The 20322-nt window shown below is 60.2% G+C and overlaps 3 protein-coding genes and 1 long non-coding RNA gene across 4 annotated transcripts; 1 reads left to right on the top strand and 3 right to left on the bottom strand.

The window, feature by feature from the left end:
- Positions 1-172: 172 nt before the first annotated feature.
- ICAM5 (intercellular adhesion molecule 5) lies at positions 173-7786 on the bottom strand. Its single transcript, XM_059159930.1, has 11 exons — positions 6727-7786; positions 5520-5789; positions 5004-5324; positions 4489-4776; positions 3833-4087; positions 3447-3695; positions 2735-2977; positions 2368-2646; positions 2044-2283; positions 1364-1630; positions 173-614 (listed from the first exon to the last, which is right to left on the bottom strand). The coding sequence occupies exons 1-11, from the start codon at positions 6806-6808 to the stop codon at positions 340-342; spliced, it is 2769 nt and encodes a 922-aa protein (XP_059015913.1). The 5' UTR covers positions 6809-7786; the 3' UTR covers positions 173-339.
- Positions 6791-7878, top strand: LOC131823511 (uncharacterized). Its single transcript, XR_009350589.1, has 2 exons — positions 6791-6880; positions 7772-7878. It is a non-coding gene; the product is annotated as an uncharacterized LOC131823511 (long non-coding RNA).
- Positions 7879-8374: 496 nt separating this feature from the next.
- On the bottom strand, positions 8375-9728 carry ICAM4 (intercellular adhesion molecule 4 (Landsteiner-Wiener blood group)). Its single transcript, XM_059159932.1, has 3 exons — positions 9168-9728; positions 8726-9031; positions 8375-8581 (listed from the first exon to the last, which is right to left on the bottom strand). Exons 1-3 carry the CDS (start codon positions 9559-9561, stop codon positions 8439-8441), a joined length of 843 nt encoding a protein of 280 aa, XP_059015915.1. The 5' UTR covers positions 9562-9728; the 3' UTR covers positions 8375-8438.
- A 39-nt stretch (positions 9729-9767) lies between these two features.
- Positions 9768-18585, bottom strand: ICAM1 (intercellular adhesion molecule 1). The gene is made up of 7 exons (XM_059159931.1): positions 18438-18585; positions 16587-16844; positions 12697-13002; positions 12078-12365; positions 11741-11995; positions 11322-11570; positions 9768-11237 (listed from the first exon to the last, which is right to left on the bottom strand). Exons 1-7 carry the CDS (start codon positions 18502-18504, stop codon positions 11065-11067), a joined length of 1596 nt encoding a protein of 531 aa, XP_059015914.1. The 5' UTR covers positions 18505-18585; the 3' UTR covers positions 9768-11064.
- Between the last annotated feature and the right edge of the window lie 1737 nt (positions 18586-20322).

Below are 20322 nucleotides of genomic sequence, written 5' to 3'. Positions count from 1 at the left end.
CGGAGAGAACACCCTCCAGCTCACACTGCATGAAGGCGCCTTGGACCGTCCCTGACACATAGTAGGTCCTCAGAAACAAACAAAAGAGTCCATGTATGAATAATCCTCAGGGTTGGGACTGGAGCCTTGGGTTGCTTCCTCAAGGCAGAGACTGAAGTGGACGGACCCAGAGTCCTTTATAAAAACTTTATTGGGAGGGGTAGAAAATGGGTGTGATGCCCCTAGAACTGAATAAATAAATGAATGAATAAATAAATACATAAATAAAATAGAACAATAAATAAGCCCCCGTGTGCCTCTGGGGGGCGTCCCCCGGCCTGCGGGGAGAGGGGAACCGGCTCACGCCGACGTCAGCTGGATGGCGAAGACCTCGCCCCCGGCCTGCGCCTCTGCGGTGTCCGCAGCCTCGGTTCCACCTTCAGCGCCGGTGCCCCCGCCAGTGCCGCCGCCTGCGCCATTGAGACACACGGCCTCACCGGAGCTTTCGGCCTCCTGCACGTTATACTCGCCCTTCTTACAAGCGGTGGACTGAACGTAGAAGGCCAGGCCGGCCCCCGCGGCCAGCAGGGCCGCGCCCCCCGCCGCGCCGCCCACGGCGACCCACAGCCAGGGACCTGCAGGGGAAGATCCTCAAAGACAGTGGACCAGCTCAAGGCTCCCAAGCCCAGCCACCTCTGTTCCCTCCCATGGGCGAGGTCAGTCCTCACCGGCCTGGCAGGGAACCCCAGGAAACTCACAGCGTGGGATGGGGGAAAGGAGAAAGCCCCCAAAGGCTACCCCGAGCGCTGGTATGACCCCAGACCCGTTTTACGTATCACTTCAGCACATGAGGCTAGAAGTCTCCAGCCTCAGGGACACCTCCAAGTCAACCAACTCTCTTCACCCCCAAGAGGATGAGGGCAGGGGGAACCGGGTCATTCCTTCACCCCGGAAAGCCCAAGACACACGAAGTGGGAGGGAGGGGATCTGGGGGAGGCCCCCCACGCCCGTCACCCTCATCTTCCCCGTCACCCCTTTCCTCTGCCCTACGTCCTCTCCAACACTTCTCCACAGCAGCACAGTGAGGGGTGAACTGGCTGGTCTTTACCACACAGGACCTACTCCAAGCTAATAAGCCCCTCCCAGAGCCGTCACAGCCCTAGAGGGTCCCTCCCCCTGAGCTGCAGTCCGTCTCCTCTTCCTCCACCTTCCACCCAAAACACGCCATCAAAGCCCCATTCGTCAGGGTGACCCTGCCTTCTGCCCTGCCCCATCAACTACCAGGAAGGAGAGGGAAGCGAGGACCGGGTTGGGGGGCCGGGGAACCCAAGGCGCAGGCCACGCCCCCTGCAGATCCCTCGCCCCGCCCCCAGCTGCCACTTACCGGCCACGCGCACTGTGATGCGTCGCGCGTGGCGCCCATGCGCGTTGGTGGCTGCGCACTCGTACTCGCCGCCGTGGCTGCCCATGGCGCCTGCCACGCTCAGCGTGCTGTTGTTGCTGGACAGGCCGATGTTGAGCGCCCCGGGGGGCGCGCGCCAGCTGATCTGGGCTGGGGGCCAGGCCTCTGCGCGGCAGGTCAACGTGAAGTTCCCGCCAGGCCGCACCCCTCCAGGAGGCGAGGCTGCCAACTCCGCCACCACCGGCCGGTCTGCAGAGGACATGGAGGAGCCCCTCAGAGCCGGTCCAGGCACTGACCAAGGGCCCTTCCGCCCACCGCAATTGGAAAGTCCTGCTCAGATGGGTGGGCAGGGATCCGGCCTTTCGCCCCAGCCACCACCTCTGCCTACTGTGCGGCGTAGTCAGCACTAAAATCCTCTGCCCAGCTTTAATGAAGGAGAGGAAGTGGGGACCTGCACCAGTGCCCTTCTGACCTAGAATCTGAGGGGGCGCGGGCGCCTGTTCCCTGGAGTTTTCATTACCCTCAGGTTTAGACCGGGAATCCTTGTCCCCAGGAGGGGGAGGCCTGAAGGAGTTACCCTTGAACTGCACTGGACAATCCCACTGCTGCAAGTCACCGGTTTGGGAACCGAGGGTCCTCTAAGCGGTGCTGCTCCCACTCACATTCCACGCCCACGGTGACCGTCCGGGTGTCCGTGCCATGCATGTTGGTAGCCAAGCAATGATAGGTACCCGCATCCTCTCGGGACACGCGCAGCCGCTGAGGCCGGGGCACGCCCTCCCGGGAGCAGCGCACTTGTGGGGATGGGCGACCCCGGGCAGCGCAGGCCAGCCCTGCTGCCTCAGCCCCTTCCAACCACGTCTGGTGACTTGGGCAGGTGGACTCATCCATTTGCGGCGGCGCTGCAAAGTAGCCATGGGGAGACATCAGGGAGGGTCCCCGACCCTGGGCCACCCCACTTCCCCGCCAGCCTGGGCCCCGCTCACACTCAGTGCTCACGGCGACAGTCTTGACCATGGAGCCATGCCTGTTGGTGGCGTTGCAAATGTAGATACCAGGTGCCAGTCCACTCGTGATGCTGGGGACTCCGGGAGGAGAGTCTGGGGAGGCCAGCGGCAGCAGCAACCCCTCACTGGCACCCTCTGAGCCGACGCACTCCACTCTTGGCTCTGGCTTTCCATCCACTTCACAAGAAAACAGCTGCCCAGATCCTTCCACCCACGTCCAATTGCTCGGGCAGCTCTGCTCCTCAAAACTGGGGCCATCTGGGGAGCAGAAGGTCACACAGGGACTGGAAGTCAGGCCAGGGTTATCCTGACATACCCCATCTTGCCCCGTGTTGTCCCCACTCACATTCCACTGTGACGGCCACAGTTTTGGCCACAGAGCCTTGAGCATTAGTGGCTTCGCAGCGGTAGGTTCCTGCGTGCTGCCGCACCACACGCAGCAAGCCCTCGACAACCCCGGCCTCCCCAGAGTGCACACAGCTCACGTTGGGCGGCGGGACCCCGTGCGCCACACAGCTCAGGGAGACCTCTGTTCCTTCCAGCCATGTAATGTGTTCCGGGCAGCCCATGCTGTCCAGCGATGGGGCGTCTGGAGAAGGAAGTGTTGTTGGGTTTGAGGTTTGGGGACTGGCCTAATGTCCCTAGACCCTCTTTCCCTATGAGGGAGGTCACAAAGGGTTGGGCAGGCTGTGCCCTGCCCAGAGACACTAAACCAAAGAGATTTTAGCCTGGTAGGGTGGTGAGCTGTTTTGAGTCCTTTTTTCTGATTCCTACAAAGTACCCACAGGCTTGTCCCCAAGTCTTTGGCCTAGAAACTATTAAATGCCTTGCAAAGCTCACCTTCCCAAGATTCTGCCCACACGCCACCAGCAGACCCTTAGGGACACATCTGCCTCTCCCCCTCCCTCCTTCTGCAAGATCTTCCCCTAATCCCGCTCACCAGCCTCTTCCGTTTTTCAAAATCCTGCCCAAAGACACATTTAGGACCCACTCTTCCCTGTAGGCTAGTTACCCCTAGACCCTGAGAAACAGAAATGCGCCTGTGCACCCGGACTCACACTCCACCGTCACCGTCACTTCCTTGACTGCTTCGCCCTGGTGGTTGACCGCAGTGCAGCGGTAAGTGCCGGCGAGAGCGCGAGTGACCGGACCTTGCAGGCCCAGCGCCAGCACCGCCCCACTGTCAGGCCGCTCGCAGTGCACGGAGGGCGCCGGGTTTCCGCGGGCTTCGCAGCGCAGCGTCTGCTCCGGGCCCTCCGGCCACGTCCAGCTCCTGGGACAGTCCGAATCATCCAGCCGAGGGGCGTCTGCAGGCAGGGGCGTGGGCCACTGAGAAGCTAGACGCGGTCCTTGAGGAAAAGCCCCACTTCCACAGCAGGGCCAGGAAGCGGACAGGCCGCTGGAAATCACGAGGAGGGAGGCGAGAGGTTAAAGACCAACTCACATAGGACGCGGAGTTCGGTGCTCTCGTTCTTGCTTAGGGTCTGCCCGACCACCTCGAGGCTGGCGTCGCAGAAGAAGCTGCGCTTGTCGTCGTCCTCGGTAGCATTTAGCTGAAGCTGGGCGGGCTGCCCCGGGACCACGGCTGGAATTCCGTCCAGTGTGACCAGGGCTCCGGGTCCAGCTGCGCAAGTGACTGTCACCACCTTCCCCTCGGGGGTGCTGGGCTCGCTCAGGGTCAGGACCGGCGCAGGGAAGCCTGGGGACGGGGCATTGGCCGGGAGTCCACCGACCACGCCTCTCCTTGCGGGTCGAGGCTGCCCCTCATCTGCCCGAACTCTCTCGGCAGTGCCGCCCACCCGTAGGCACCGCGCCCCCACTCTCCGGATGCTTAGGCTCCGCCCCCTTCCCACCCCGCCCCTTGAGGTCGTCTGGCCACAGCTTTACAGGGTCCTCGTCGGGTTTGCGATGTTTCCCCTCGGCGGCGGCTCAGACTCTCCCTCTACAGCTGTTCAGTCTCAGTCCTTCAACCTTCCCACCCGTTAGGGACTTGGAACCACGGCTATTCCTATACTAAGGCCCCGCCCCTCCTTTGCCCCTCCTTCCAGTTCCTCTGGCTCCACCCCTGAGCCGCGGCCGTTCCGCTTCACTCCCTCTTACTGTAGACGGTCACGTTCTCCCGGGTCTCGCGGCTCTCGCCCCCCAGGGTCACGTTGCAGACCAACTGCCTGGCGCCCTCCTGCTCTGCATTAGCTGTGGCTGTGGCAGTGACTACGAGCGCGTCCCCCTCCAGGGTGATATCGGGACTCAGCCTGTGATCTCCCAGCGCCAGGTAGACCTCAGCCTCCGAGGCTGGAAACAGCTCGTCCAAGGTGCAGCGCACGGGTCTTTCTGAGCCCACTTCCAAGAGCCGGGGAACAACGAGGCGCGGGGGGTCCGGAGACAGGGCTGCGGGTCGAAGAACAGAGCTTGAAGATCATGTATCAAACACTCGATATGTACTAAGCGCTTTACATGCGCTATCTTACCCTATCATCCTCAACGCACAGGGAGGAAAACAGCTTACACCTTGTGTATTTTGGAGTTAGGACTGGAATTCAGATTTCTTTGTCTCCAGATTTTTAAACACGCGCCCGACTCCTTTTCGTCCCCTTTGGCTCCCTACACCCACTCACCGAAAGTTCGGAGTTCTCTGGGGGCGGAGCTGTTTGAAAACAGCCCCAAGCCATGCGGCCGCAGGTCCAGCTCCGCGCGGCAGGAGAAATTGGCCCCATGATCCTCCCTTCGCGCCAGTACTGTAGCCGTGAGCACCGCACCCCGCGCTCGGGGTGGCTCCCCGGCGAAGCTGCGTCGGATGAGCTCCTGCGCGCCCCGCAACAAGGTCAATGTGAGGCTCCCACGAGGCCCAGCGCCTGGGACCCTACAGCTCAGGGTGAAGTTCTCCCCCACAGGCTGCCAGGCAGGCAGCGGTACCAGCTCTACGCGATCCGGTCGCTCTGCAACGGGAGAACCATTGCTCTTGGAAACGCCGGGGCTCAGAGGCACGTGGCGTGGAACCCAGGGTCCCAGAGAAGGAGAGCTTGGGGACCGAGGGGGTGGAGCCTTAAGGGGAGGACCCTGGGGCCTAGGGGGCGGGGCTTGGAAGGAAGGGAAAATACTAGTAGAGTGGAGCGTGGCCGCTGAGAACTCACGGAAAGTGCGAATGAGCCCACGCGCCTGCAGCGTGCGCCGGGCGCAGCGGAAGAAGCAGACGGGCTGGGTCTCCGGCTCGCGGATGTCCACCAGCTGCCGCGCCAGCCAGCGCAAGCCCCTCTGGGTCCCATTCCGGCGCAGCGAGGTCTCCAGGCCACCGCGCTCAGGTCGTGGGCAGTTGGTGCTGCAATTCAGCCACAAAGATCCCCCGCGCTCCACGAGCGCCACGCGGGGCTGCAGGTCCGCCCAAAAGGGCTCCTGCGCGACCGCTGACCAAGGAAACGTGGGCTCACTCAGCCTGGGGAGCCACCTTCCTGGTATCTTTTTGCCCCTATGTCGAATCAGGGATTCCCGGGGAATTAGCAGAGGCCACAGCCAAGGAAGAACTCAGGAGTCCCGCGTCCTGCCCTGGCCTCAGGTTTGGAGGCGCGCTCCCAGGGTTCAAACCTTGAGGGCGTCTCTGGGACATGGCAGCAGAGAGCCCTGGTCTCCAAGGAGCCGATGGAGTGATGGGAAAACATGGGGGGGGAGGGGTGATGAGATGAAAGACGGGGTCTTTGACACACACAGCAATGATGGGAAGAGGGGACCTCGTGTGGAGGAAGGAAAACGAACTGGTTCTCAGGGTTTTTGCCGGAGAGGGAGAGACAGGTTGAGGCGAGGGCAAAAGAGAGATGAGGCTGAGTCAAGGCTAAGTGAGGACCCCAAACCCAGGAGAACACAGAACACTGAGGCTGGGCTCATGGAAGGAAGCGCGGAACAGAAGAGGGACTCTGTTGCCAGGGCTCCGGATGGAGCGGGAATAGCGCCTCTGAGTCACAGCAGTTGGGGAAATCGGGTCTTTCTGGACCACGACTGAGAAGGATGTCAGTCCGTGAACCATGGAGCATAAAAGAGCGTGGAGAGGTACCCCGGAAAGGGACACGGGAGACCCGGGGTCTCCAGGGCATGAGATGGGTGCGGAAGAGCACCCAGGATCTCGAAGAGGGCAGGGTAGAGACCTCGGCGAGCGAGGAGTCTGGGAGCTGGGTCTCCATGGCGTGTTGGTGGGGAGAGGGATGGAGGGGGAGGTCCGGGCTCAAGGTGGGACAGAAGCGTGGGAGTAGAGCGAGACGAGGGCGGAGCTGGGAGGGGCTTGTGGCCGCTTCTCTGGTCCCGGAACTCCGCCCCCGCCCTGTCCACCCTGAGCTAGGACCCGGCTCTTACCTGAGAGGCCGAAGAGCCCCGGGCCCAGGGCAGCCCAGAGGCCGAGCAACGCCCGGCACAGCCCCGGCGAGGGCCCCGGCATCGCCGCCGCGGGGGAAGCGCAGGAGGCGAGGAGAGCGCGAGCGCTGAGCTGGGCGAGAGGACGGCGCGGCGGGTGGGTTGTGGAGGAGGCAGAGTTGCGTTCCGGGATTGGTTTAACGTTGGTAACTTGGTTTCCAAGGAGGGGGCGGCGGCAGAGGCGGCTGGGGGGCGGGAGGGCGAGCGTGCTCCAGGCTCGCGGCCTCAGCGAAGGCGTGCTGGCAGGAGCAAGCGACCCCCGGGGTCTACGTGGAGGCCCGCCCCATCGCCCGGAGCCTTCTGGGGGCGGCCTCGCGCTCCCGCGTCATCCTCGGCAGCGAAGCCGAGGTCCGGGGTTGCTGGGTTGCCCTTCTCAACCACCCCCCACCCCTAGCTTGGATGCTGTGGTAATGAGCTGGACTCAGAGCTCCGCCCCCATAGTTAGTTTCCCCACCCAACCCCCTGCGGCCCTTGGGCAAGGGATTAGTGTGAGGGTTGGGAGAGACGCGCGGAGTAGAATGGGGGAAGGCACAATTCTAGGAAAGGGCGTGGGGATTGCCTCCCTCACTGATCCTTTTCCTTAAGACCCAGGGAGCTGCGGTCTATAGCCACGCCCCTAGTCCCCCTCCGGCTCCGCCCCCGCACGCGACAGAGGGGGTGGGGAAGAAAGTGCCAGCGAGTCGGGAACACGTGTGCGTGCGCGCAGCGTTCGCGGGCGTCTAAATTAGGGTCGGCTCTGCTCTGGGTCTGTATTTACCCAGCGTGCAGCGGGCACGTGTCTACGCGGCGTGTGTGAGCGCAAGCGGCGGAGGAGCGCCCCCGAATCTGCTTTCGGCGCGGTGGGCGGGGCCCCGGACCGCACCGGCCCTCCCAGACATCCAGTGCGAGCCCGGCTTGTGTATCCACGCGAGACCGAGAGACCCAGTATGACACTTCGACCCTGCATCCGGGCCCCAAGCTTTGACACCCCACTGCGTGTGCCCCCCAGGCCGGGCGATCATCAAGACGTTACCAGGACGCGAGTCTGTGACACCCCACGTGGGCCATCCGAATTTTCCTTCCCCGCAGTCACATCATGGGTACCTTTTCTTCGTATCTTCGTCCCTCAACGTGTCATGTGACCCCGACCATTTGCTCTCTCACCGCCAGCGCTAACGGTGAACTTTGGGGGTCAGTTCTCGCTCCACCCCTGTCCTCGAGGAAAGTGCTGGGGCTGAAGGGGAAGGGCGTGGGGGGGGGACTTAACATCCAATCGGAGCTGCTGCTTTGCAGCGGAGGAGCCAATGCGGGGCGCGGGGGGAGGGGGACCATACTGTGAGCCAACCCTCCCACAGCCCAAGCCCTCCAGTGCCCAAGCTATGCCCATTTGCAGCGCACTGATAATGCCCGCAAGGGAGGTATATTAGACACTCGTCTGGGAATGGAGGGGCTGGTGCGCCCGGGTCCCCAGCTGGATGGGAATGAGGAAACCTCGGGGGCCCTCAGAGAGACAAGGAACTTGGAGAAAGTGACGGAGGCAAGGGCAAACCAGAACGCCACTTCCTCAGAGGTGGTACCCTAGTGGGGGACCTTTAGGCCGCGAGACAGAGGGTGACGGAGGAGGACTTTATTGAATCAGCTTCTCCAAATTGTCCCAGATGCCTTTTTCCTTTGGCTCAGCCGGCAGAGACCCTGCTCTCTTTACTCTGGTTGTGCACCAATGGCCATTGTCGCAGGTAGACGGCCCCCACGACGAGAAGGATCCCTACAAGGGCCGCGATGGAGCTGGAGGCCAAGGCTTTGGACACGGGGCGCCAAGCTGGGGACGGGAGGTGAGAGTGAGGAACGGAGCACAGGGAGGTAGGCCCACCCACCGGGAGCTCCCGCCGGACTCGCTCGCCCTACCCGCGCGGTGCCCTGCCCGTCCCCTCCTCCAGTGCCCGGGATCGCAGAGGTGCCTCACCGAGGCCACTCAGCGTTATGGGTGCTGAGCTGCTGCGGACCACCAGGCCATCAAGACTGAGGCGTGCATGGCAGGTCACCGGTTTCCAAAAGTCGCGGAGCCTGGCGGGCGCCGTGTAAGTCAGCGTCACGTTGGCCAGATCAGAGCCGTTGTAGCGCCTCAGGTTCTCAGAGTAGATGACCCGGCCGCCGCGCCTCAGAGTCACCACCAGGAAGCCCACGGGGAACACGTGCGTCACGTGGCAGCGCAGAGTGTACTCGCTGCCCACCAAGAGCGGAGGCTCCAGGATCACGCTTCGCGGCCGCTCTAAAGCAAGGGGCGGTGGGCGAGGGTGGGGGGACGCTCTAGCCAGGTCCGCGTGCGCCCCCTAGCGCTACTGCTAAATACCCACTTCCGTCCCCCTCCCCTCACCCCGGCAAGGCCTGAACCCCCAGTCCCTCACTGTAGGCGGTGATCTTGGCCGTGGCCCATCGTGTTTCTCCTGCGCAGGTGACGAAGCAGCGCACCTCGGAGCTCCAGGCTCTCACGTCCAACAGCTGGTAGGCTACCCAGCCGGGCCCACTGTGCGTTTGGCCCCGCGGCAGCTGAGTGCTGAGGCTGGAGTACTCCGGCAGAGTGCAGCTAGTGCTGCAGTTGAGCCACACGGAGCCCCCCGGCTGCACCTCCTTGAACTCGGGCCTTAGGCGCACCCAGAACGCAGCTGGGGTCTCCGAGGGCACCGGGGAGCTTCCTCCCGAGCCCTGCACCTGCGCTCTCCGGCGCCGGTGCGCCCTTCCGCCTCCCGGGTAGGCGGCCGCCAGCAAAAGCAGCAGCCAGAGGGGGAGCAGAGACCCCATGGCAAAGGGCCCAGACTGAGGGGCCAGAGCGCCCAGGAGCCAAGGCTGGCTCTGGAGATAAGGAGGCCGGCAGCCCCGCCTCCGCAGCCCCACCCAGAGGGACAGAGGCCCCCAGAGGGCCGAGGATCCTGCAGTGTGCAAGCCCCTCAGGCCCTCCCTCAGCTCAAGAAGAAATTCCAGACCTTTGTAAAACAAGGCTCAGAGAGTTTGCTGAAGAGGTATCTTTAATTTTCACTTGAGTCTCCCAAGGTCCTAACAAGCCCCAGATTTGGATTTGAGCCTGAGGGGTGGGCCTTGAGCCGGCAGCTTTTTCTTGGGGGAAGTGAGAGGACCAGGCTGGAAAGGGCTTCAGCTGGATGGGACAGCTCCCCTCAACTCACACAAGGCCAGTATTTATGAAAAAGCTTAATTAGCATGAGAGAGAGGCTTCTGGAACTGGGAGGGGATCTTCCCAAGCCTCTCCTCCCTACTGCCTGCAGGGTCCTCATCTCTGCAGGAACCTAGGGCTGCCAGAGTGCTCTGGTCTTGCATGGTCCCACTGAGATAGAAACAGGACAAGGCAGGGACACACAGGGGTTGGGAATAGTTTCATAGGACTCCATGGTTTAGCTGCCAGTGCGTGGGCATTCGTGTTTAGGAATGCCACAGTATCATTGTGAGCACTAGCAGAGATGCATATGGGCAGAGAGGGGGCTAACAGAGGTCAGTGTCAAAGATGGGGGGAGGGCTCAGTGGGTTGCCCCTAGACATGGCACCAACTAAACTGTATCACCATAGTCAGTCCCCTTCTGGAGGAAAGAAGCTTAGCCAATGGAATGGGAAATTCCAGCCCCACTTGATCTTTTTGGCCAGGTGCTCCTGTGCAGTACACAACTAGCACATCCGTACCTGGCAACCCTGAATGAGGTTAGACTGAGAGCTCCTTGAGGACAGGAACTCACGTTCCTCCTCTTTACCATTCTAGCCCACATAAAAGGCACCCAATAAATAGCTGGTAAAAGAACAAATTAATAAATATGTCATCATTAAAAGTTGGGGACAGTGCGTGGACTGCAGGGCTGGAGCTGGCATTCGTCAGGAAGTTTGGGGGTATGTGTTTCCATGCTGTTTGTGTTTGCGCAGGCTACTTCTCTCTTAGGACTGGAGCATCTCAGTACACGCAGTAGGGATGTTTCACTGTTTCCCAGTTGAGGGTCCCATGTTGAGTGTCCCACCACACCCTCCCTAGACAGGTCAGGCCCTGACATCCCTCAGTCATGCCTCATGTCCTGCCCCCTCCCTGTGGCTCAGTCCTGTGGCTCCAGGTCAGGCATGAGGCTTGGGGATCCTAAGTGTGCCTGTGACAGGACCCCCAAATCCTTTCTGTATCCTAAGGCCTCTATCCTGTCCTCAGGCATCCTGGGAAGGTGGGTGGAGCTGCATGGCTTGTGACCACCCTTGTTCAATGTGGCACTGCTGCCACCGTGTGGGGGGCTGAGGGGGAGGCTGGTTCCTGGCCCAGGTTCAGGGCGGTGTGGCCGGTGTGTTCAGCTTCATGGCAGCTGCCTCCTGGGCCTTCTGTAGCTTGTATTTCTGGATCTTTCGCTGACGGTTATAGAGGTAAGCGGCTCCGCTCACAGTTCCCAAGAGGACAGTAGCTACCACCACGATGATGATGGCCATGTTATTCTGGTGGTCTGTGGGGAGGACACAGGGCTGATGAGGGTTGAGTCAGGCTCACTGTCCCTGCCCTGCCCAGCTCCAAACCCCAGCACACTCACAGGTCACGTTCAGGACCACTTCGCGCCTGGTCACCCCGCGGGGGCTCCGGGCCTCACAAAGGTAAGTGCCTGCAACCTCCCGCTTGACAGGTCTCAGGTCCCCGATGGGCAGCAAAGCATCATCCCCCTTCCGTTGACATTTCAGTTGAGGAACTGGGTTCCCCCAAGCTTGGCACCGCAGGGTCTGCTGGGAGCCTTCCTCCCATGTCCAGTTTCCCGGACAATCCCTCTCGTCTAGTCGGGGACCATCTGGAGAAACACAGCAAGATGAGGAAGGGGTGAGGAACCAGGAGGACACCCCTCACCACCTAGGAATCTGGGGAGAGGGCTGGAGGGTGCCCTCAGAGGGCAGGAGCTCATGGGCTCTTAGGGGCTGGGTCCTCGGGGTTAGGGGTCACTGACCAGTGGCCCCAACTCACAAAGGACTCGGAGTTCCCGGATCTGGTTCTTGTGCAACAGGTGTCCAGCCACGATCAGGGCAGCAGAGCAGAAGAAGCTGCGTCTGTGGTCCGCGGCGCTGGCGTTTAGTCGGAATTCTGCCCTGTGTGCTGGAGACTCGGATGACACACCTTCCAGCGACACCGTGGCTCCGGCCTGGGCCTCACACTCCACAGTCACTAGAGTCCCTTCTGAGACCTCTGGCTCGCTTAGAGTCAGGTTAGGCGCGGGGAAGCCTGGGAGGGGGTGGGCGCACAGTGAGCACCGCCCTCTAGCATTGGCCCCGCCTCTGGAAGGCCCCGCCCCATCTTAACTTACTGTAGAAGACCACATTCTCCTCCCTCTTCTGGTCTCGATCTCCTAGGGTCACCACACACGCTAGCTGCTGGATCCCCTCCTTTTGGGAGTTCGCCTTGACATTGGCCGTGGCCAAGACGGAGTCCTTGCCGTACAGGGATGTAGAGTCCAGTTTCTTTTCTGCTAGTGTCAGGATGACTTCGGCCTCCGCAGCTGGGAAAAGCCCATCCAGAGTGCAGTTCACAGTCCACTGTGTGTCCACTTCCACAACTGCGGGGGTAGCAAGGCGTGGCCGGGTCTCTGGCAGGACTGGCGAGAGAGGGTGGGTGTGAACAGAGAGGCGACAGGCAACCTGAAGCCCCTTTCTGGGGCATTTTCATTCCCCCATCTGGGACATCCTCTGGTTTTCCAGCGACTTTGCGCCTCGGGTCACCCCTGTCCCAGAACCCAAGCCGGATTACAGCCTTTTCAGAAGGTCCTGAAGCTGGGGCACCCCATCCCAGATCACCCCACCCCAGTGCTCAAGAACATGCTCTTTCCTGAAGCCTTAGCACCCCGACCAGAGGCCTCTCTACCCTGGCTCCCCAAGCAGGAACAAAGCCCCGAGCCCATCCTCTCTGGCGGCTCCCCAGTGCCTCACCAAAGGTTTGGAGCTGCCTGGGGGCCGAGCTGTTCTGGAACAATTCCAGCCCTCCGGGCCTCAGGTCCAATTCCGTGCGGCAGGAGAAATTGGCGAGGTGGTCGTCTCTGCTCGCCAGCACCGTGACCGTGACCTCGGCGGGCTCCCCGACGGCGGGCTGCCGGCTCAGCTCCTCCTCCCCGCGGAGCAGCACCACGGTGAGGTTTCTCCGGGGCGCCCCGCCTGCCACCTGGCAGCGCAGGGTGAGGTTTTCTCCCACGGGCTGCCAGCGGGGCAGGGGTAACAGCTCCACTCGCTCCGGGAACCCTGGGTGTTAAGGGGGCGGAGGTGGTGGTGTGTGAGCAGGACAGCTGCCCGCAGGGGGCGCCGGGGCGCCGGCTGCACCTGTCCCAGGAGCCCCGCCACTCTCCACTTTTGACAAACACTCCCCAAACCACCTGAGCAGGACAGGAATTTTAAGAGCTTCAGGATAAACCGGTGGGAAATCCCCAGGTGGTTGTGAACAGGGCAAAAGCAATTCTTTAGTTTCAGCGTCTGAGAGTGAAATGCGGAAAATAAGCTCAAAATCTATCACCAGGAAATTTAAGCTGCCAGGTCCAGTAGAGATCGTTTTTTTATAAAAGCCCCCCCTCCCACCCCTCCCCCTTCTCCTCCTCTTGGCCTCAGGTTTCTCCCAAGCAGCCCTCACTGTGTGGCATCCGAAGATGACATCCATCCACTCAGTTAACTTGTCTCTACTCTATGTACCCCCTCCCCCACCACGGGAGGTCAGGCCGGGAGGGCAGGGGTCTTTGCTTTGTCCCCTGACCCATGCCGCTAACAGTAGGCTCGCCATATTCGTAGAATGAATAAGGGTGAGCCACCCACACCGACTCAAGGCCTTTCAGAAGCCCCCTTTTAAGGGAAAGAAGTTCCCAAAATGCAAGAACCACCTGCAGACACTGAAAATGAGACTCTGAACATCTCCTGAAAACACAACACGGTGGGCTTGGTTTTTGGCAGGGTCTCCGCTCCGCGGGAGGTAACAGTACTTCTAGCCCACGCTGCTTGTGAAAATTGACAGCAGCCGTGACTCAGCCCTGAGACGGGACCCCCAGCCTTCCCACGGAGGGGTCTTAAGGACTGTGGTTCACTACACCTGTCCCAAGAGCCCCTGAAGTGTCTGTTAACATGTCGGGGGGCTGACACCCAGCTTCGGGGCTTCACTGCTACCTGCTGTATGCGAGTGACTTTGCCTCTGGAAAAGGGGTAGAAATTGAGCCTCAGTTTCCTGAGCCATAAAATGGGTTATCAGAGGTAAGACTTTTATGAGTTCATTTAAGAGGTAGAGAGAATGACTGTGGAACAGGGGCATGAGGTTTCTTTTTAGGGTGATGGGGATGTTCTAAAATTAGATTGTGGTGATGGTTGTACGACTCTCTAAATACGTGAAAAGGTGTTGAATTGTACACTTCAAAGGGGTGTCTTTGATGGTGTGTACCTCACACCGTATCTCAGTAAAGCTGTTTTAAGAAATAAAAGGGCAAGAAACCCCTCCACCTGCTGTGAGCATGAACTTGCAGAGCTGGTGGAAACCTCAAAACCTCAGCCCCCCCACCGCTCCGAAATGGAACTCACATCTCCGAGCCCAGCTCCTTGACCTTCAGGTCAGACTGGGGGAGGAGGTCTGTGTTGCTTGGCCCTCTCTCTGAGCCCCAACCTCCAGTCCTGGTTACTTCACTCTTCAAATATTTGTCTGCCCTCCCTTCCTGTACCCAGTCACTGCCCACACATGCGGTCTGGACGAGGTCCATGCCCAACTGCTCTCTGGCTTCCCATAAGCCTGCCGTCATCTAGAACCCTGGCCTGCGCACACACCTGCTATGGCTCCCTATCACCCTGAGGAGAAGGTCCCAGCTCGTCCACCCGGCATTTGAGGCCCTGCCCACCTCAGCTCTAGCCACACGGCTCTGTCTGTATTCAGTCCCTCCTAAAGCCCCTGCCCTTATCCACATGTTTTCCCACTCAAACCTTTGTCTAGGCTGTTCCCTCTGTCCTGAGTGTCTGTGAACTCCTACTCACCCTTCAAGGCCCAGTTAGGGGTCACCTCCTATAGGAGTTAACACCCTATTCTTTTTTTTTTTTTAAGATTTTATTTATTTATTTGACAGAGAGATCACAAGTAGGCAGAGAGGCAGGCAGAGAGAGAGGACGAAGCAGGCTCCCCGCTGAGCAGAGAGCCCGATGTGGGGCTCAATCCCAGGACCCTGGGATCATGACCTGAGCTGAAAGCAGAGGCCTTAACCCACTGAGCCACCCAGGCTCCCCCACCCTTATTCTTTCTAGAGAAAGCTCAGCCACCCAGGGATCCTGCCTCAGCTTTACACTGGGGGTGGGGCAGGACCGAACTGGACAGAATGTCTTCTAGGGGACCCTTCTACTGTGTGCCGGTTCTGTTCCATTTCACAGAGCTGGAAATGAAGGCAAAGTCTGGTGCCCGAAAGGCACAGAGGGAGAAATGTCACAGAGCTGGGACTCAGACTTGGGAGCACTGGGCGCTCAGCTATCAGGCCGACATGCAGAAGTCTTTCGGGGAGGTTTGCCGGGGGTTTCACAGGCCACCGGGAATGTTCGGGGACTCCCCTCACCTGGCCTGAATCTGTTCAGACATGGTCCTGAAGGCTTCCTTCGGCCATGCACCATGAAGGTGGAAGGTCTTTTATGCCTCACGGCCTCATTATACCTGTGCAAGGAGAGCTCACGGGGAGACAAGCCATGTCCCCCACCGTCGCCCAGTTAGGCAGGGCCATGCTGGGATCGGAACCCGAGGCTGGCTGATCCCAAGACCAGTCGGCCCATTCTCTTCCTTTTCATTCTTCCTTGTTCTTTTTGTTTTGTTTAGTTTGGACTAGCGTTTTATTTTTTTTATGGCCTCCGGTAACAGAAATTCTCACGATGCAAAATGCCCAAAGTAAAACAAGGCACGAGACACATCGCCCCCTGCCCTCTCCCAGAGCAGCCCTCCCCAGCTTCTGTCCTCACAGCTAATATGGTCACTTCTTGCATTTCCTCTCATGCCTCCTTCATGTGACAACACAGGCGTCCCTCACCCTGCCACGCTGCTCCTTAACACCAAAGTTGCCACTCATTCTGAGTATACTCCTTCCCTTAAACTTGACAGTACACTTGGGAGTTCATTTCCCCTTTCTGGACACATGCCCTTCCTCCCTGTTTTTTTCCTTTTGGCACAGCTGTATACTATTCCCCCCGCCCCACCCCAGCCCCCTATGCTTGCCCACATCCGTCTGCCCTTCCAAACTAAGCCCAGTGAATAAGCCCATTCCGCGCCCAGCCCAGATCAGTTCCCCTGGTGGATGGAGCTGCAGAGAAGCCCGATTCCCAGCAGTGGGATTTCTATGTCCAAGCACATGTGCCTGTGTCATTTGGAGAACTGACACTCCCTTTCCCCACTCAGGGCTGTGCTCCTGAGGCTCCCACTCTGTCAACAATGTCCCAGGACAGCCTGCTCCCTTCTCCCAAGTCTTGCCAGCACGGTTCTGAGCAATGCTATTGATTGTTGCCAATATGTGAAAAATGCCATCACTGGGCTGCTTTGAAATTGCTTCTTCTTTTCAAGAGTCGCATCTAGGACCTGTCACATGTTTAAAGAGGCCTAGAATATTTGAAGGTACTGACCGAATCTCTGTACTGCGCTAAAGGCACCCCAGAAAATTCAAGAAGGGGTTTCAAAGGACAATGAGGCTCTCCGAGGAGGTCCCCACTAGTCCTTCAGTGAGTCAGCTCTGGCCCCATCAGCAAGCTGCCAGGGCTGTCCTGGCCTGCGGGGACCCCCAAGCACCCACCTCTCCCACCCAGCCTGCCTAGTCCGGCCCCTGGGCCCAGCCACTCACAGTACACGGTAAGGGACATTGGAGCCATCAACTGACTGCGACAGTTGACAAAGCATATGGGATGGCTGTCTTCTTGTACGTCACTCAGTTCAAAGACCTTCCAGTGGGACCCATGGGCCACTTCCTTCTTCGTCAACTGAGTCTCCAGGCCCAGCTTGGGGGTCTGGTCACAGGAAGTACTACAGTTCACCTGTACGGTGCCTCCTCGGGGTATGGTGGCTTCTGGGGGGTGCACTGATATTTGGGCACCCCCAAGTCCTAGAACAAGAGACGGAGGAGGGGACAGGCATTACAAACGGGGTTCAACCACAATTACCGTGGACCCAGCCCGTGCCGGGTGCCAGGGACATTGCCTTGAACGAGACAAAACTCTGCCTTCAGTGTTCGAGACAGAAAAATTCACAAACAAGATAATTAATAACTGATGTTAATCCGAGCTTTGACGGAAACAAAACAGGGTGATAGAACGGACAGTTCCTTGGCAACAGGTGATGTGTGAATGATGAGAAGGGGCTGTCCATTCAGAGAAGAGACATTAATTCCGGGGAAAAGGAACAAGTGCAAAGGCCCTGCGGCAGGGTAGATGGAGGAGAGCAAGTGAGGGGGAAGAGCTGGGAGCAAGCATGGTGGGAAGATCCTGTGGGCGGTGCAGGCCAGGCCAAGGTCTTGTTCTTCATCCCGAGGGCAATGGGAAACCACGGAGGATTTTGGCAGAGGATGGCATGATGTCAGTGTTTTTCCTCCTCCCAAGGTGTGAGGTGGAGAGGACTAGCCCTCTGGGAATGGAGAGGCTCTGATTAAGCAGGCTCCCTACTCCCTCTGACAAGTGGTCTCCCCTCTCCAGGCCTCAATTTTCCCATCTGTAAGGTGGGTGAATATAGCCATCCCAGTCCCTGCTGATGCAGTGGGCTCACAGCACAGCACAGGGGAGAAGGCGGCGGGTTGTAGCGGTTAGCTTCCTCAGACCCCCCACACTTCCGAAGTGGAAAAAAGTGTCTGTCTGGGCCCACCCCTTCTCTGTCTCCCCCAAAGATCCCTGGCCTCAGTTTTCGGCCTACTCTCTCTGGGGTGGGGGTGTGGGAAAACAGCAGCTCTGCAATTTCTCCTAGAGTAATGGGATGGTGCCCGTTTCGTGGAATGAAATGGCGAGGCTGGGAGAAGTGACGTTGGTCACCTAAAAAGCCACAGAATCCACACTGGCGTCTGGACTAGAACCCCTCATTGACCTCCTAAGCACAGGTGCCCCTTTCCCACCAATGCGATTCCCGGCACCCACCATCATGTGTGACCCACGGTGTCCCCTTCTCACCTCCCTCTGGTCTGGAGTTAGCGGAGGGGTGCTGGGACATACCACTCTCAGCCTCTGGGCCCTGGGCAAGTCCGCCCTGGAATTCCCCAGAGCAGAAGCAGTCCCGGACTTCCCCAGAGATAGGGGATGAGGAACAGAATGTACGTGTGTGTTTGGTGGGGGGGGGGGGTCCCCTGTCTACTCAGCTTGGCGTGGGACCCATTCCCATACGGTCTGACCGGGTCCTGGAGCCAGGCGTGGCATTGGGCCAGGACACAACCATTTCGAAGTGGCGGCTCTTGCGTTCAACATTTTACAGCGGAGAAACTGAGGCTCCGGGAGGCTTAACCTGTAGCTTGAGGCCACCTATGGAGATCATGCAGGTCTGGATTCGAACCCAGTGCTGTTGTCTTAGCTCTAGCCCCAGCTTCCCATAAAGAGCTACCTAAGTACGATTGGGGCTTTATCCCCAGCTGGCCGGGAGTCGGTCCTCCCGGTGCATTCGGGGCGCAGCTTGGATTCCGGGAGTTTGGCGCGACCGCAGCCCCCATCCCGTGACTCACCTGGGGGCAGAACTCCGATCAGGGCGAGGAGCGCCGGCAGCGCGAGACGGGCGGCGCCGGGAGCCATAGCGGGCCGGAGGAGGGCGGAGAGCGCGCGGCAGGAGCGCAGAGGAGGCGTGCGGCGCGGACTGGGCTCCCCGAGCGCGCGGGAGCTCTTATAGTGGCCGGGCACGGGGGGACAGAGGGGCGGGGCTGCTTTCCCGGAAACCTCGCGCCTTCCCCTCCGGAAGGAGGGCTCCGGCATTTCCGGATCGAGGGGGTACCGAGCCCAAGTCGTGTTGACCCCCCTAATTAATGAGCGCTGGAATTTCCGAGTTGAATCGGCGAGGGCCGCAGCGGCCCCGCTGGCCCCGGGAGCCGCTCGTGGCGCTGGGGATCGGGTTCCGGGCTCGGGTGACCGTGGTTCAGCGTTTACGCTGCGCGAAATGCTTTCCCGAATACTGCCCACTGTCCTGGACGGTGGGGACTGCTATTGTGTCCATTCCACGGAGGGGTAAACCGAGGCTCCGAGCTGCGAGGGGATTCGGACTCAAGTGTGACGTCTCAGCGCAGGCGGGCCTCTTTAACGGACTGGAGGGTCCCTCGCTTGGACGGGGGCCCAGGGATCCCTTCGGGGCGTCCTCTATCAAGGGCGCCCCTCCCCAAGGAGAAGGGGACAGCCGACAGATTTCCCGAGAAGCGGCAGGAGCAGGCCCGGACACATTCTGGCGTCCGCGAAAGCTGGGGGTGAGGACCGGCGGCGTCATCACGTCCGGGGCCCTGCATCCCCCGCCTCCGATGGGTGCTTCCACCCCCGCGGCCTCGCTTCCCCTTTCGGCCTCCGCAGCGGGGACATCTTCACAGCTTCCAGAAAAGGGAAGGAAGCCGCGTGGTCCTGACACGCCGAGTCCCCCGCTGCCGTTCCCAGGGGAAACTGAGGCAGCAAAGCTGGAAGGGAGGGGGGTGCTCGGACCCTTCCGTTCCGCGGGGAAACAGCTCCCTAAGTGGGGCGGGGAGAGGAGGCCGTCAAATTCCAAGGCTCCCTGGAATTTGCGCGCGGCTCCTGCAACTTGAGCGCTGGGCGCGCGCGCTGGGTACGTGCAGATGTTTGCACCCGCTGATTCCATTAGGGCGGGGCGGGGGGGGCGTTGTCTCTGGGCCGCCTGCACGCCCCCCAAACCAGGGCCTCGGCCTGCGAGTGTGACCCCAAGAGTTGGCATCTACCACGACGGCGGTGGGGACCCTGGAGTCTCCCAGCGCCGGCCCGCGCCGCCCGAGGCTTCCTGTTGTGGGGCGCGCGCCACGTCGCCATGGAGAACTCCGAGGGGCCAGGGAGGTCGCGCAGCAGAAGGGGAAGGGAGGGGGGCCCCCGGGGACGTTCGGGCCCTTCCTCCGGAGGATGGGCCTGCGAGTCACTCATCAGCAAGAAACGCGTCCCTTCCCCCGCCCCGATTCTTCCCAAGGAATTTCCACGGGGATCTTTCTACGCGGGGTGTGGTGGGTGCTGAATTCCCGGCCAGAACTGCCTAGTAAAGGTGCAGAGTGGGAACGGGGACTCGCTGCCCCTCGAAGGGCCTGGGAAAATCCCGTACGGGATGGGGTCGGGGAGGGGGTTAGTATTTTCCGGCGGATTTTCCTTCTCTAAAGATTTTGTTTGTTTATTTAAGAGCAATAAAGATTACATTTATTTCTTTGAGAGCGAGAGCACGAGCAAGGGGAAGGAAAGGAAGAAAGCAGACTTCCCGCCGAGCGGGGAGCCCGAGGAGGGTCTCGATTCCACGACCCTGAGATCACGACCCGAGCGGAAGCCAGACGTTGTACCCACTGAGCCACCCAGGTGCCCAGGGCGGATTTTTCTCGGGCTCTTCTTGGGTCCCTTGACCTTAGTCCAAAGTGCGCAGGCCGC

The sequence above is a fragment of the Mustela lutreola genome, chromosome 2 (genome assembly GCF_030435805.1).
Source record: "Mustela lutreola isolate mMusLut2 chromosome 2, mMusLut2.pri, whole genome shotgun sequence".
NCBI classification, from domain to species: Eukaryota; Metazoa; Chordata; class Mammalia; order Carnivora; family Mustelidae; genus Mustela; species Mustela lutreola.
The sequence above is the reverse complement of the archived record's forward strand: the minus strand, read 5'-3'. Positions and strand labels throughout refer to the sequence as shown.

What these genes read in the sequence shown, in the direction of transcription:
- ICAM5 (XM_059159930.1), bottom strand. Translation starts at nt 6,808, where the DNA reads ATGCCGGGGCCCTCGCCGGGGCTGTGCCGGGCGTTGCTCGGCCTCTGG. An exon ending in TGTGGCCGTCACAGTGGAAT is followed by an intron (nt 2,647 to 2,734) that starts GTGAGTGGGGAC and finishes TCTGCTCCCCAG; the next exon opens with ATGGCCCCAGTTTTGAGGAG. An exon ending in CATCACAGTGCGCGTGGCCG is followed by an intron (nt 615 to 1,363) that starts GTAAGTGGCAGC and finishes CTTCCCCTGCAG; the next exon opens with GTCCCTGGCTGTGGGTCGCC.
- ICAM4 (XM_059159932.1), bottom strand. Translation starts at nt 9,561, where the DNA reads ATGGGGTCTCTGCTCCCCCTCTGGCTGCTGCTTTTGCTGGCGGCCGCC. An exon ending in GGCCAAGATCACCGCCTACA is followed by an intron (nt 9,032 to 9,167) that starts GTGAGGGACTGG and finishes CCCTTGCTTTAG; the next exon opens with AGCGGCCGCGAAGCGTGATC. An exon ending in CATAACGCTGAGTGGCCTCG is followed by an intron (nt 8,582 to 8,725) that starts GTGAGGCACCTC and finishes TCCCGTCCCCAG; the next exon opens with CTTGGCGCCCCGTGTCCAAA.
- ICAM1 (XM_059159931.1), bottom strand. Translation starts at nt 18,504, where the DNA reads ATGGCTCCCGGCGCCGCCCGTCTCGCGCTGCCGGCGCTCCTCGCCCTG. An exon ending in CAGGCAGCTCCAAACCTTTG is followed by an intron (nt 12,366 to 12,696) that starts GTGAGGCACTGG and finishes CTCTCTCGCCAG; the next exon opens with TCCTGCCAGAGACCCGGCCA. An exon ending in CCGGGAACTCCGAGTCCTTT is followed by an intron (nt 11,571 to 11,740) that starts GTGAGTTGGGGC and finishes GTGTTTCTCCAG; the next exon opens with ATGGTCCCCGACTAGACGAG.